This window comes from Triturus cristatus, chromosome 4_1 (genome assembly GCF_964204655.1).
Source record: "Triturus cristatus chromosome 4_1, aTriCri1.1, whole genome shotgun sequence".
NCBI lineage: Eukaryota > Metazoa > Chordata > Amphibia > Caudata > Salamandridae > Triturus > Triturus cristatus.
In genome coordinates, this window is record NC_140585.1 from 1,096,366,942 (window position 1) to 1,096,382,280 (window position 15,339).

General features: G+C 42.8%; 1 protein-coding gene across 3 annotated transcripts in view; it reads right to left on the bottom strand.

Moving 5' to 3' along the window:
- Nucleotides 1-1,747: 1,747 nt before the first annotated feature.
- The window catches only part of CPNE8 (copine 8), a 961,735-nt gene continuing 948,143 nt past the window's right edge, over nucleotides 1,748-15,339 (bottom strand). For all 3 annotated transcript variants that reach the window (XM_085654090.1, XM_085654092.1, XM_085654091.1), the window contains one exon: nucleotides 1,748-4,454. In XM_085654090.1, the coding sequence (XP_085510216.1) occupies nucleotides 4,266-4,454 (189 nt within the window). In that variant the 3' untranslated portion in view covers nucleotides 1,748-4,265. The remainder of the gene's footprint in view (nucleotides 4,455-15,339) is intronic.

The window sequence follows — 15,339 nt, forward strand, 5'->3', positions numbered from 1 at the left end:
GCTCCCTAAATCTAGTCACACTACCCCCCTGCTTAAGACTCTCCACTGGCTCCCCATTAAGGAGCGCTCGCTCTTAAAGATGGGCTGTCTGACCTTTATGTCTCTAGCTGGCACTGCCCCTGCATTCATTAGATCTAAGATCAATGCATATGTTCCTGCCAGAAATCTTCGCTCCTCCTCCCAGTTTCTTCTCCTTGTCCCCCGTTTCCGCAAGCAGAAATCGGGTGGCTCCAGGTTTTCGAAACTCACCCCCCATTTCTGGAACACATTCCCTCTGGCAATCAGGTCTACTCCCTCCTATTTGGACTTTCGGGTCGCTCTGAAAACCCACCTTTTCTCTTCTGCCTATTCCTCTATACCCTCACCCCCCTTCTTTCCTCAGTTTCAGTTTTCTGCAGCGCCAAGAAACCGCTTGGTAATAGAGCGCTATACAAACCCTTTCAACTTCAACTTCATTGAAAGGCTGTTACCAGGAGTATGGAGGTTTCCCAAGGAAGCCCCCCAATAAATGGGATCATACTTTCAACACTGGAATCGGTGTTGAGGTATGATTCCAACATGTATGATACCAAACATGACTGGTTAGGTGCAGCCACTATATAGTTAGACACCTCATAATGACTGATGTCCACTATATGTATTAAAATGGCTGACTGCACTTACAAAGCCTGGAGAATAGACACCAGGGTTTGTTAGGGTGTCCTGCTCATGCAGGGGCACCCTGAGACATATAACCCCTGTCCTCAGGACTGAAGGGTCTGCCATAGGGGTGACTTATAGGTTCTAAGTGCAGTGACCTCAGATATAAGGAAACTTATATCTGTCATAAGAGGTGCAAGCACCAACTCACACCAGCTGCAATGGCAGGTCTGTAGTCACAGTTTAAGTGGACTCCCATGGGTGGCACAATACATGAGGCAGCCCATGGGAGACCATTGGTGTACCTATGCCCTGGGTACCTTAATACCATATACTTGTGTTTAACAACGGTACACCAGTAGCCAATTGTGGATATACAACAGTACTTACCATGTTTAATTTAGGGAGAAAGCATAGTGACTGGGGTCCTGATTAGCAGGATCCCAGTTTGACAAGGTCAAAATCATACTGACACCAAGCACAACGAGAGGGTAGCCATGAAAGCAGATCCTTCTTTCCAACAATTCCCAAGATACAACTCATATTGATGCTTGGTACTCCAGATTCAAAACCCAGTGTTGCTAGCTCCTTATGATGTCTGGCAGCGGAACAAGAGTTCCTGCATTTATCCGCTGATATGCAGTGAGGTAAGTAAAGAATTTAACATCATACTGTTCTAAGGCCCTTTTTCAGTGATCTCCAAAGAGAGTGAGCTTATGAGAGTTTGACAATATGTGTCACCCCAATGCATTTAAACATTCATTTGTTATGCTGTCTGTGAAAATAAATCCTCAAGATGCTAACCAGGTGGTTAAGTTTACAACATTCCAATGACCAAAAATGTCAGTAGCTCTCATTGTAGTCACATCACAGGCGTACTCCATCTTCCAGCACATTTCAGTGTACTGAAGGAGAGGAGTACAAAGAATGCCTACATGTAAATTTTATGAAGTTAGGGAAAGGTGTAAATATTTTAAAGGAGGTTGCAGAAGGGAGATGCGGTTAAAACACATTGAAGTGGAGTCTGAGTGGTGGTAAGTTGCTTTCCAGATGCCACCATGGTATAACTTTGAATCGCGACTTGGGTAAACAAGAAAATCAATTAGGCAATGCCCAAAACAATATACTTTATTAAAAAATGATGTATTTGATGTTTATAAACATCTCCAACTAATCATAAAATATGTGCATTCACAATTAAGATTTCATTTCCTTTTTCAAAATGCAAGCATACGCTACAAAAGTAATTTCCAGCATAAAGGAACACGTTTTAAAAGTTACAATATAATTAAAAATGGAAGATTTGTGCATTATATAGTTGTAGACCGTAGTCACTGCGGATATGTTTTCATGAAGCAAAACTACTGCGTTAATGCTTTTAGACCATAAGTCAATCTAACTGTAGGGCAAACAGTACGATATGGGAAAGGACAAAGTAGAAAAAAATTGATTTTGAGGAAATTAAAAATACATTAAAAAACATATACATTGTTAACAGAAGATTAAACATATTTTCATATTTGAAGGCAATTCACAATCATTTTGAGGAACTGAGTGCGAGTTTAAGGCCATTTTTTTTAGAATAAATGTATTGTATTTGACACAAAGTATCACAAAACTGTGCACTCGTCGTAAAAACTGTACATGCAAAAACATTTTACTTTTCATAAAGGACAAACCATTTCAGGTATAATATTTGGGTAGTTCATTAAACATAGCTTCTGTGTACAAAACCACATATTTGTGCATTTTTTTACAAGACTCATTTATTGGATGTTCCTATGCGTGGACCTCAAATGGCAGGAAAGTGATTTGGTGACAAGGAACTCGAGCACGCTACTTAGAATCACTATCCCTTTGTAGGGACAAAATCAGGCGACATCTACAGCAATTACAACAGAACTAGAAAGCTCAGGCAGGCTATCTGTAATGTACGTGATACTGGAAGAGGCCAATTTTAAATAGTAACCAACTACAATTAATTTAACCAAGGCAAGAGAGTCAGTGTCACATAGAGTCGTTGACACAAAACTGAAACACCAACGGGGAGTAGACATTAAAAAACAATTTATGTCTTTTATGTATCAGATTAAGTATTTTGCTCAAAATGTATGATTGTGAAATTATATATAAACCATACATATAAGCGAGTATCACCAGGTCCCAACCCTGTGTTTTTTTAATGTTACTATGATTGATTTCAAACATTTTGTAATATAGTCCTTAATTTGTAAAAACAAAAAAAAAACAGCAAATAATAATAAGTTCTGAGGCCCAAACTGTTTCTTATCAACCCAATGACAGCACTGCCGAAGTTCTGGCTTTCCAATACCCACGCTGCTTAGTTTTAATTCCACCTTGTGCCTCTTTCTTCCACCACTCTACACTTCCAGTCTCTTTATCTCACTATTGCAGTTTATTTTTCATCTTTGCTCTCTTCCCTTGTCACTTCCTCTGCCTCCTACTTTCTTCATCTTGCTCGGTTTTCTGCTTTCCTCTCTCTTGCTCTGTGTCAATGTTTGATGATGAAAATATGTACTTCGTTGACAATGCTCACAGGTTCGCTTAGTGATGTTCATTACTTGATCGGGTGGCATGCTGACAGTGTATTCTGTGCATAGTTTATAGAAAATCATGTTGATTAGACTAGATGCCATTGCACTAGTAGAAATTCATGCATTATGAATGTAGTACGTCACACCTTCCATCTGTACAGTGTCTTGTACCCATTTTTGCACTTCAAAAGCATACAAATTACAAATCTGCCTACTTTCTTCACTTTAAAAAATAGCAAGGAGCATACCTATCTCTATAGCTAGGCTCTTTTCTTAGTCACAGTACTTCCCATCTTCTGTCATTTTAAGTCTGACTTCAAAACATTCTTTTTGGCAGCATTATCTTTTTAAAACATATAAAATAAGTGAACGTTTTGAAATGACAAAAGGAAAATGGGTTTATGGTTGCAAAATTGGTACCTATCAAATGAACATTTTTGTGTACTTTGCATTTGTCATGAAAGCAACTGGAAAGCACTTGAGAAGCGCAATTACCTAGTGAATCCATTTACTCACCTCTCGTTCTTCCATCATTCAGGAAGTACACTGTCTAGGAGACCCTTTATAGAGATATTGCTTTTTTGTGGCTGTAACTATTGCAAGCTAGAAGACATATGATTCAATATTCAAAAGTATTTCTTTAAGAATAGTTATAAAAGTATTGAAATTTAAAAAGTAGGAACATGTAAACATTGAGACAAAGGAATAGTATTCCCAGACCCATACATATATACAACAGTCAGGGAGGACAAGAGAGTTTCAATATTAAGAGTGACTTTTGCTTTCCCCAACAATTCTATGGAAATTAGCATTTTCAGTCAGAAAAAATATGACTCAGAGAAGAATCAGTATTTAGTTTGGAAAATTGAGAACGGTCCAGCTTCTCGAGTAACCATATTTGCAGTTTTGGTCTGTAAACAGAATCCCTTTGAGTCAGAAACCCATTCAGTTAAACATGAATCAATACAGGAGAATGGTCTTTTGTCACGGGTTCTTTGCAGTGCACCCTGAACTGAAGCACTGATATAGCAGCTAATTTTTCTGTCAAGGATGATATGCTTAAGAGCAGTGTCAAATCTGAGTCTGTAGGACATGAGTTGGGGGCGTGTATGGAGGTGGTGCAGGGGCTGGTTTGAAGCCTCTGGATCGCATGTATAAAAGAAACTGGTCCGGAACTTCAGCTAAAACATCTTTAGCAAGCCTTGCCATGCTTAATATGTGATTTCCTGTTCTGTCGATGTAATCCCGAAAAGGTACAAACTGTAACAAAAAGAAAAAAGGAAATCAAGGTTGTATTTTCAGCAGAAGCCAAAACATTTTTTTAAAAATACTTAAAATGCATACATCTCCATACATTCATAAAGGGGCTGTCAATTTGGCCTCTTTATCCATGGGCTTGTTTCACTGTCAACCACATTTTCGTACAACACCACTAGAGCATGGGGCAATACACCAGCCCACTTCAGTCACTGGTTCCCTCCCTGTATTAGTGACTGCATTTTGTTCCAGCACAATGTGGTCATCCACACAGAACTGGTGCCAGTAACTGGTGGGACAATGTGTCCTTTTTTCATTTAAAAAAATGGCTTTGATTGTCATAACTTTTTTGTCAAACATTGTGTCATTTGTTACCGTTCTATTTTAATACCTTTTGTTTCACATATGGGCCAGTTGAGTTCCGCCACACTGTTGCTTTTACTAAACAGCTATCGCTACTCAACAAGATCTAAACATCTCGATGTGGCATAGCAGGAGTAAGATATGCTGATGCACATTACAATGTAACATATGTTTTTTATAAATAAATAAAACGACTATTTCTAAGTGCTTTCCCTTCCCCCAATCTCTCTCCCTGCGCTCCTTCTTTTGGTATTTTACCGTAAGGGAAACACTCTTTGCAAACCTCTACATCTCTTCCCTCAAGTTGCCGGATCATAGAATTACCTGTTAAGACTAAAAAACACACTCAACAGCTTCAGCAAACAACTCAAAAAGCTTATTCTTAAGTAAGCACATGCAGGGTGATTTTTAAATCACAATCTTTTATTTTGCAACAACTTTGAAAAAGGCTAGCTTTGCGGGTGCAAATATTTATGTTTCTAATCAACCATTGTGTAATTAGACTCCGTATATGAAAATCTGAGTTTTCAATAATGCGCTAATTGTTCGGATGAACTTGTAAGTACCTGTTGATTAAAACATAAGTGAGCGCAGAAGAGATGCATTATTTTATGCGTTTGGTTGTTGCATCACAAACAGACTAAAACATACTAAAGGTAAAAGGGAACAAAACAAGCTACTTACCTGTACACTGTGGTTCTCTAGTATTGATAACTTTTATAGATTCACATGCTTGAATCTTCCCTGTCGTCATGGTAACAGTAAAATAGTAGTACTAAAACTTAATTCCAATTGAAAACCAATAGCATTTAGTAACCTATAAACATTGTTTTAAAAGATCCAAACTTCAGCCAATCAGAGCATAGACCATAGATTATCCATCCCCTGCAGGGCCACTATACCTCAGATTTCGTACTGCATGTTGCGTGGTAGGGAGTCTACCTGAACTCTGCTCAGTCATAGTGTTTCTACAGTTGACCTTTTGAACTTCCAGCCTGCAGTCCATCTCTTCACCTGAGGTACAGTTTGGAAGTGTGTGTGCCTGTTTTTTTCTATAAAATGTCAGTATCTAAAAAAGTTTTTTTAGGACCTGAAAGACTTGTGGAAAATCCAGACTTTATTTTGGGGACCTACACAAAGAGTGTCTTTATTGCCTGTATCCAAACCATAAGCCCAGAGAATGCAAGTACTGCCATACTTTTTCTACAAAAACCCTCAGAGGTCGTGATGGTAGGCTGCTTCCTTGGCTGCAAAGGAAGAAGGCTGCTAAGGGCTCAGACTCTGAATATGAGAGCCTTCTTTTTCCCCACAGAGATTTTGAGAAATTTAGATCTTAGAGTAGAGAAGCACCTGAGGAAAAAAGGGCAAAAGAGACCTGCCTGGTCCGTCAACCTCACAGCAAAGAGCTGGCTTAGTCCTACCATTTGCGCTTCACACTCCCTTCAGAGATTCCTCATCTAAGAAAAATCGCCCGTCGACGATCCCGTCGACGAAGCACTCACGTCTACGACTTCCATCTCCACAGGATCAGGTGCACCGTCAACTCCCACCATGACGACGGGGAAGATTCAAGCATGTGAATCTATAAGTGATACAATACTGGAGAATGGTAGACTTCTCATACGATGATTGAAAACATTTGTTGAAGAAGCAGTCGTTAGCAATTCTGCCTGAAAAATTATTGCGTTATACCAGATAACAAGATTTTCAGTGTTGTCAATTGTGCGGATTTGCTCATTCCAGTTCCCACATGCCTGTGGTGCATTTTAATGCAAACAATATACAAGCTAAAACAAACATTTTGAAGACATGTTGATGTAATATCAACTGGTAAACCGCTTCCTAATGAAAATCATATTAACTCTGCCATTGATTCTTTCCTTATTTCAAAGATTAAACATTTGTTTCACCTGTCATAAAGCGAGAGGAAAGACAAGGAGTTCCTTTGCCATTCAATTAATTGACTTCAATTAAACCAACAGAGTACATGACTGGGTATTTCCTAAAGATTATTGACACCCAAAGAAAAATTATTAAAATTCATATTTTCCTTCATTTGATGAACAATGTAGATAAGTTTACACCCAACTCGCATAAACAGCCAAATCTATTGGCCTTGCCAATGCTTGTTTAATATGCTGATGCGACTGACATTTTGTTCAAGCTACACCGATGCGTCATTCAGGAAAAACTTCACTTCTCACAACTCACCAACGGACGTTAAGTTAATAATGACATTTTAAAACAGAAGTCATGGTAGCCACTGCAGACAAAAATGACATTTAAAAAACTGAAGTCATAGTCACTGCGGACAAAAAATGAACCACAAGGAACTGAGACAATTTTTTCTTTTCCTGACTTTCACCGGTAGGCACAGCTGGGTAAAGCAACTGATTCTGACACATATGATCTTATTTGGGATTCCTGCAAATTCCTATTCCAGCTGTTACGAAGTGCAGTGCATGCTTTTAGTCTCTACCTGAAATATATGAACCATGTTACACAAACCGTTATGCCCAGTTATCATCAAGCAAATCAGGGTTAGGTCTATATGCATCATGTACAAGGCATTTGATAGAGGTGGACTACATTTCTTAAAGGGGAAATGTATTTGCTATGGACTGGAATATTTCCATCGATCATCAATAGCACTTTTACTTGTACTAACTGTTTGTAGGTAGCACGTAGGAGAACGCACCTTTTTTGTTCAGGCCATTATCTTATGAAATTCAGGGTTCCTGCATGCTATAGCGATTAATCACCTTCATTTTAGGAAAGCTGTTGAGACCCAGCTAAATATTGTCTCTACCAGATAAGGTGTTACCGAAGGTAAGTAATTTGTTCATCTTACAGAGACATCTAGCCGCAGATTCCTTACCTTTGAATAGATACCCAAGTAATACCATCCTGGAAGGTGGGTCTGCGGACAATTTCTGACTAAGAAGTCCTGTAGGACGGAATGGGTGAAATGCCCGTCCTTGCAGACCTGACTGTCCAGGCAGTAATGCTTGGTAAACGTGTGCAGGGATGCCCACGTGACTGTCTGACCAATGTCCAGGAATGAAACTGCATGGGCTAATGCAGTAGTCACAGCCTTAGCTCTGGTTAAATTAACTCTTAAGCCTTTAGGAGCCTGCTTGTTGGCTAGTGCATAGTAGATCGTGATGCAGAGAATGACCCATCAAGAAATGGTCAGTTTCTGCACCGCCTGACCTTTCATCGCACCAACATACCCCACAAAGAGTTGGTCGTCCACCCGGAACTTTCTTGTGCGGTTACGGTAGAACTAAAACACTCTTTTTGGGTCCAGGCGGTAGACCACTAGTTTGTCAGGAAAAAGTTATAGGAAGGGAGGCTTGTATAGTAAAACCTAGAGCTTACTCACCCTCCTGGCCAATGTAATGGCCACAAGAAAGGCTGTTTGGATGGTGAGCTGGATGAGGGGCAATAGTGTAAGGGCACGAAGAGAGCACACCTCAGAAATGTGAGAACCACATTATGTCCTACTGAGGCATAATGAAAGGGGAAGGAGGAAACATATGTACAAGACATTTGAGAAAGCTATTTACAATGGGAGATTTAAATAAGGAGGGTTGGCCAGGCAACCCCAAGAAGGCATAGAAGGCAGAAATATACCATAACCAGAGTGCCCAGAGCAGAGTCCTGTTTTGTTAAAATAAAAAGTAAAATTTCAGAAAGGAAGGCAGAAAGGGGGTCAATATACTTTTATGTAAAACATGATACAAGCTTTTCCCATCTGCAGTTATATCCGTCTTGATGAAGAGATGCCTGGCTGCCAGAGTAACATTATAGACTTCAGGAGGAAGGTTGAAAGCTATTAACTGCCGCTGCTCAATCTCCATGCAAGAAGGCGAAGAGTTGACAAGTTCGGGTGGAAGACCCTCCCCTGCTGCTGCAGCAGAAGATCCCCCCGAAGGGGCTGCCTGATTGGAGGACTGATGCTCATATTCAGAATCTCAGGATATCAGACTCTCTGTGCCCAGTCGGCAGCCACAAGAATGACTTAGGTCCGGTCATTCCTGATCTTCTTGAGAACTCTGGCCAGGAGTGGTATGTGTGGAAAGGCGTACAGGAGAGGCCTGAGCTCCACTCGGTACGAGAAGTGTCTCCAAGCGAGAGTCGTCTTGGAAACTCCGGGGTGCAAAACTGCTGACATTACACGTTCTCAGCAGAGGCAAACAGATCTAACTATCTCCCCACTTTTGGAACAGCCCTTGCATCACCTCCAGTTGGAGACGCAATTTGTGATCCAATAGGCATCGTTGTCTGAGTTTGTCTGCCCTGACATTCAGGGAGCCTGCCAGGTGTTGCACTACCAGGGAAACGCTCTGCTGTTCCAACCATGTCCTCAGATGCAGGGCTTCTTGACAAAGGGTCCACGATCCCACCGAGCCCTGTTTATTGCAGTTCCACATGGTGGTGGTGTTGTTGTGAACACTTGTACTAATGTTCCCTTGATGGAGGGTAGAAAGGCTTTTAATACTAGACGGATTACTCGGAGCTCCAACAGGTTGATGTGGAGTCCGGATTCCACGGGAGACCAGAGCCTTCTTCTGATCTCCGCCTCTCCCAGGTGGCCACCCCATCCCAGGAGTGATGCATCTGTCACTACTGTGAGTTCTGGCTGGGGAAGGAAGAGGGGCTTGCCTCTGACCCAATTGCGGTTCATTAACCACCACTGCAGATTCTTTGCCATTCCCTGCAAGATCTGCAGCATGTCAGAGAGATTTCCCTGATGCTGCGCTCACTTGAACTTTAGGTCCCACTGCAGAGCCCACATATGCCATCAGGCATGTGTCACTAGCAGGATGCAGGAGGCCATGAGGCCCAGAGGCCTCATAGTCAGTCTCACCAAAATCCAGGATAGAGACTGAAAAATCAGTATCATAGCCTGAACATCGTGGGTGCACCGCTCAGGAGGATAAGCCCGAAACTGCACTCTATCCAGGACAGCGCCAATGAAAGGGAGCATCGGTGAGGGATTCAGGTGTGACTTTGGCATGTTGCCAGTGAACGTAAGCAAATGCAGGAGGTCCGCCGTAGCCTGGAGGTAGGAGACGACAGCCTGAGGGAAAGCCAAGCCTTCAGCAGCCAGACGTCCAGATAGGGGAAGGCTGGAATCCATGATCTGTGTAGATGAAGTGAGACTACCGTCATCCCCTTTGTAAAAACCTGAGGGGCGATGGTAAGGCCAAAAGGGAGCACGAGAACTGAAAATGTTTGTGGCCAACCGTAAACTGCAGGCAACACCAATGGGCAGACAGGATAGTAATGTGAAAATAAGCATCCTTGCAATTCCAACGCTACCATCCAGTTTATCCTCAGCCAATATGAGCATCTTAAATTTCACTTTTGTGAGGAAGTAGTTGAGGGCTCAGTGATCTAGGATAGGACTAGGGCCCTTGTCCTTTTTTGGGACCAGAAAGAGGCAAGAACAGCATCTACAGCCTACAGTTGGCAGCGGAACCCTTCCTACGTTGATAGGTTGTCCTCCAAGGAGGAGTGATGTAACTGCTTGAGAGAGAATGGCCCAGGCATACTTTGGGACCTGTGGCAGCCCTTGCGTAACATTTTCCCACAGCATGTGGGAATAACGGCCCAGTAATTATGCGGTGTTAAATAACATTTTCTTTCTCAAGCTGTCCAGACTCTTGGATTCCCTGTCCAGGAGAGCGGCAGGGAACACGCAATGGGAAGTTGAGGCTTGGACCACTAAGCTCCGTAGAAGGGAGTTGGGTGCGAAAATCGGGGTCCCCTGGGATGGCGTGGTGATGGCAGGAAGTCATCCTATTCACAGGAGCCCCTGTGCTGAGTTTGAACTAGGTTGTCAGAATGACATCGATGAGGGCTTTGTTGAACGGGAGTAGGGGTTTAGAGGAGGAGGCTCTCAGTTGCAACACCCCCATTGAGCTGTTAGTCTTGAGTGCCGCTGAGGGCAAATGACCTCAGCTGCCCTCCACACCACCACTACAGACGTAGCTCCCTCTTCCGTAGCCAAGGTAGGGGGGCAAGCATGCCAGTATCTGGATACACACCCAGTCCGCTGGCATCACCCAATTCCTCAAACCAGTCCATATCCTGTTCAACCTGGCTTTCTAAAAGGTCCAGTGACACCTCCCATTCCTCCCCAATGCCTAGCCTTTCAGAAGAGGGCTCAGGCTCCGACCTTGGACGCATGGGTCCCGTCAGAACAGGAATCAACATTCGTCAACGTGGTTCAGTTTTGTCGGAGAATCAGAATGGGGCTGGCACCAGTGGCGCCTGGAGCATCGGTGTCGGAGAAAGTCGTAATGGCACGACCGCAGCCGGTCTGGATCCACGACAGACACATGGGTCTCACCAGACCCGCCGGCGCAGAAGCCGATGGGGCCCCCTCTGACCTTGCGAAGCACAAAGGAGAGTTGGTGGGGTCGGACCTCTCAAAAATGAGGTGCATAGGCTTATAGAACTCTCCTGGAAAGCTGGGAGGTGCAGAATCCACCCAGGCACAGATGCCAAGGAACCAGCCCTCAAGCGCTAATGTTCCTTCATCGCATCAGAAAACGGATGAGGAGAAGTCGAAGCATGCTTCCATTTCTTGTGTTTTTCGTGCCTCTTAGCTGACTGCCTGAAGATTTGGAATGGGACGAAGAGGACTTTAGACTGCTGGAATGGTCACAAGATCTTCCTCTCAAGCCAGACCATGGCATCTGCAGACTCTCATGCTAGGCCGCTAGCAGCTTGACTCACTCCCTGAAAGCCTTCGGTGCCATGGCAGTCATGGTTGCACTTCAAACACTGCAAACACATAAGGTGCGTGTCCATCACCAACATGGTGCGGTGACAGGCACCGCAGGGTTAAAACCTGTCCTCCTCAATGACATCCTCGACACACCAGGAGGAAACCTCAAAAAAGAATGATGAAACATCGCACAAATCCTGTCGAAACCTGACAGAGGAGTAGCTCTTCTCTCAGATCAGCGCTTCCTGGCATGGAAAGAAAAGAATTGATATCAGAATGCTGAGGTGGAACCTATTCAGGTGACGCGGACGACACCACTACTCGGAGCCAACAGCTCGCGAAAAATCTTCTGGATCCGGTCTGATGCCTAGGGAAATTCAAAGGTAAGGAATCTGTGGCTAGATGTCTCTATCAGATACATAACAAAACAGGTAGGGTCCGTAGTAACAATAAAGCCTCTTACATTCATTTTGTATTATACCATTTCTTTCTTCCTTAAAATTCGGAAGTTCCTAAAGTATGTAACTGTATTCTTATCGTGAAAATGGACTTCTCCGATAGTACTGATTTCCCAGCCTTTCCAACATATCCATATGCAAAATTAACAACAAAATGGATAGGCGAGTATCGGAATATGCTCTGACTGATAACTATTCTCTCACACAGGACATTGGAATTCCCAGGGGAAGGGAGGGCAACCTTATGTGCATAAGGACATCAAATTAATTATATCTGTGTTATTGGTGTGGAAGCATTTTGTTACCTGGGATATTGCACTTGGCATAACAGGTATCATATTGAGAATATTTTGATCCCAGGCAGCAGCTACTTCATACATCTAGTTAAGAAGTCAGGCAAGTGTTTTCCAATCTTCCAAGTGACATATCAAGAGATTCTTTTGCTCCAAATTAGGTAATAGATGAGTGACTGTCAGCGTTTAATGTACCTAAAAGGGAGACTGGCCTGGCAGTGAAACAGGAATGCCAGACCGTATTATAAGAGAGGAATCAGGCAAAAAAGACAAGACAGGAGAGTAAGGTAACCAGACTGGATGAAACCAACGCCTTAAATCAACAGTACTGAACCCCCTGCAGAATATAATTCATTATATTGTAAAAGGGGGAGTTACTGTCTTTACCTGGGAAGCCACTGTAATAACTAGCATTTTGAAGCCGGACAAAAAGGCAGAGCAATGGGAAAGCTACTGGTAAATATCACTAAAGAACAGTGATCATATATTTGCCAAAAATATTACTCAGATAAATACAGCTTTTTCAGAAGTAGTTATCAAAGTAGTTCGAAAGATGTTATCCAAGTGAGTTGTATCTACAATCTGACACATGACGTGAGGCGAAGCTGTCCTCTCTCCACGGAGATTTTTGGTCTTTGCATAAATCCATGTACTTACTGTTGTAAACTGTGGAAAGAAAAGTAATCCCCTGGAATTCGAGGGCTTGAGAAGAAAGACTGCACTTTACACAATCACGCCAATTTCTACAAAGCAAATCTTTGTCCTCTGTGACGAAATTGTGTGAATTACGATACGTAGATCACGTGTGGGAATACCACTTACAGTTCTTCCTTGAACTCTTCTGTCAGATACATGGGTATTGAGGACACTTTGGAATTAAACAGTCTGGAAAAACACACACTCAATGAAGTCTACGTAGATACTAAGTTGCAGTTAATTCGCAGAAATTGCTTTCCTGCAACGACACCAGATACAGTTTTGTTATTTAGCTTTTTGTGTGCCTATTACAGAATAAAGATGTTATGGAAAAAAACTGAGGCTATGGTTGGTTATACATGGATAGGTTTTCCTCATTTACAACTACTACACTGCTTGGCAGAACATCTTGGGCTTCGAAGCTGTCAGGTTAGATAACGTTATATGATCAAATTGAAATTTTGATGATGCTCACTGAGTGGGTAATTTATATAAAGTGTGCTCCTGAAGTATATCAATCTAAGCTCAAATGTGGTGGGATGTGTTTGGTGCATTGCAAGTATGACAGCTACCAACATCATAAAGAGGAAAAAGAGGAGGCAGGGAGTAACTATTTAGGGCCTCATGTGTGCCTTGAAATGTGAATGACAAGCCACTAGGGCAACAAAGGCACTGCTGTCTGGCTGTGAGAAAGCTAGCCTGAATCCTACCACGTTGACATTTTTTTCGTTGACTTGTTACAAGCTGCTTCAGTGGCTTGCTCATCGTGCCAAGGTGGCATTATGGACCGGTAATCAACTTTTGTTTTCCAAGACAACCCCAAAGCAAGGGTGTCTTTTCGGAAATGAACTCCATGTCGTGCTGATTGTTTTAGAGCATGGGCATCTTTTTAAATCTTTACTGTATATTACAGACACAATCTACATAATGGCAAATGCTAGCAATAAAGCTAGGAGATGCAATATTGGAAGGCCAGCACAAAAAGCGGTTTACTATGCAACTTCAACTAGTGTTTTCCTTTCAGTAAGGGTTTTTCCAAGCATGCTCGGCCATTGAAACAAGCATTTGCAATGCAATAGGTCTCGCATTCACGCAGGTTTGAGCTATTGGCATTGTAAATGACAAAACCTTTTATTAATGTCTTGGGTTTTAAAACATAAATAAAAGGCATTGTCATTTACAATACTAACAGCTTAAACTCTCTCAAATGCGAGACCTATTGCATTGCAATAAAGGGCCTTCTCGACCGCTTGTTAGATTGTAAATATCAGAGGAAGAGACGGGCCTGCGACGTCTTCAAAGTAGTGATAAATAGTGCAGTGAAGAAGATATGTAAGTGTTGTAAATTACATAGACACAAACTGTGAAGTGAGAGTTACAAATGATCTGAGTTATAAACAATAACAAAGCACTCCAACACCTTTTGCTCTGTGATTACACTGTCGAGGCTCAGGAGGAAGAGCGGGACGGGGGGCGCTATTTCCTGCCCTCTCCGTGATTTAAGTGTGCAGTGTGGCATTGTGCAATGTCATTCCTATCTTTGGCCTAATAAAAACACTCCAGCTGTAGTGGGGGCCTGACTTCACCTCCTAGTGCAGGGTGGGCTGTGCTTTATGGCAGGCATGAAGGTAGGGAGGGATGGTCTCATCTGCAGCTCTGACATCGTACAGTGCTCCTGCTATTACTAGTGAGCGAGAGACTCTGAGGTGGTGGTATTGGTATTGGTAGTATTTATGGTGGTGGCGGTATTGGTGGTAGTAGTATTGGTATTGGTGGTGGTGGTATTGGTGGTGGTGGTATTGGTGGTATTGGGGTGGTGGTATTGGTGGTGGTGGTTGCATTGGTGGTATTGGTGGTGGTGGTATTGGTTGTGGTATTGGTGGGAGTATTGGTATTGGTGCTATTGGTATTGGTGGTACTGGTATTGTCGGTGGTGGTGGTATTGGTGGTGGTGGTATTGGTATTGGTTGTGGTGGTATTTGTGGTGGTGGTATTGGTGGCAGTATTGGTGGTGATGGTATTGGTGGGAGAGGTATTGGAATTGGTGGTGGTATTGGTATTAGTGGTATAGGTGGTGGTGGTATTGGTGATGGCGATATTGGTGGTGGTGGTATTGGTGGTGGTGGTAGTGGTATTGGTGGTGGTGGTATTGGTAATGGTATTGGTTGCATTGGTGGGGGTGGTATTGGTGATGGTATTGGTGGCATTGGTGGTGGTATTGGTGGTGGTGGTGGTATTGGTGGTGGTGGTATTGGTATTGATGGTGGTATTGGTGGTGGTATAGGTGCTGGTAGTATTGGTGCTATTGGTGATGGTGATATTGGTGGTGGTACAGG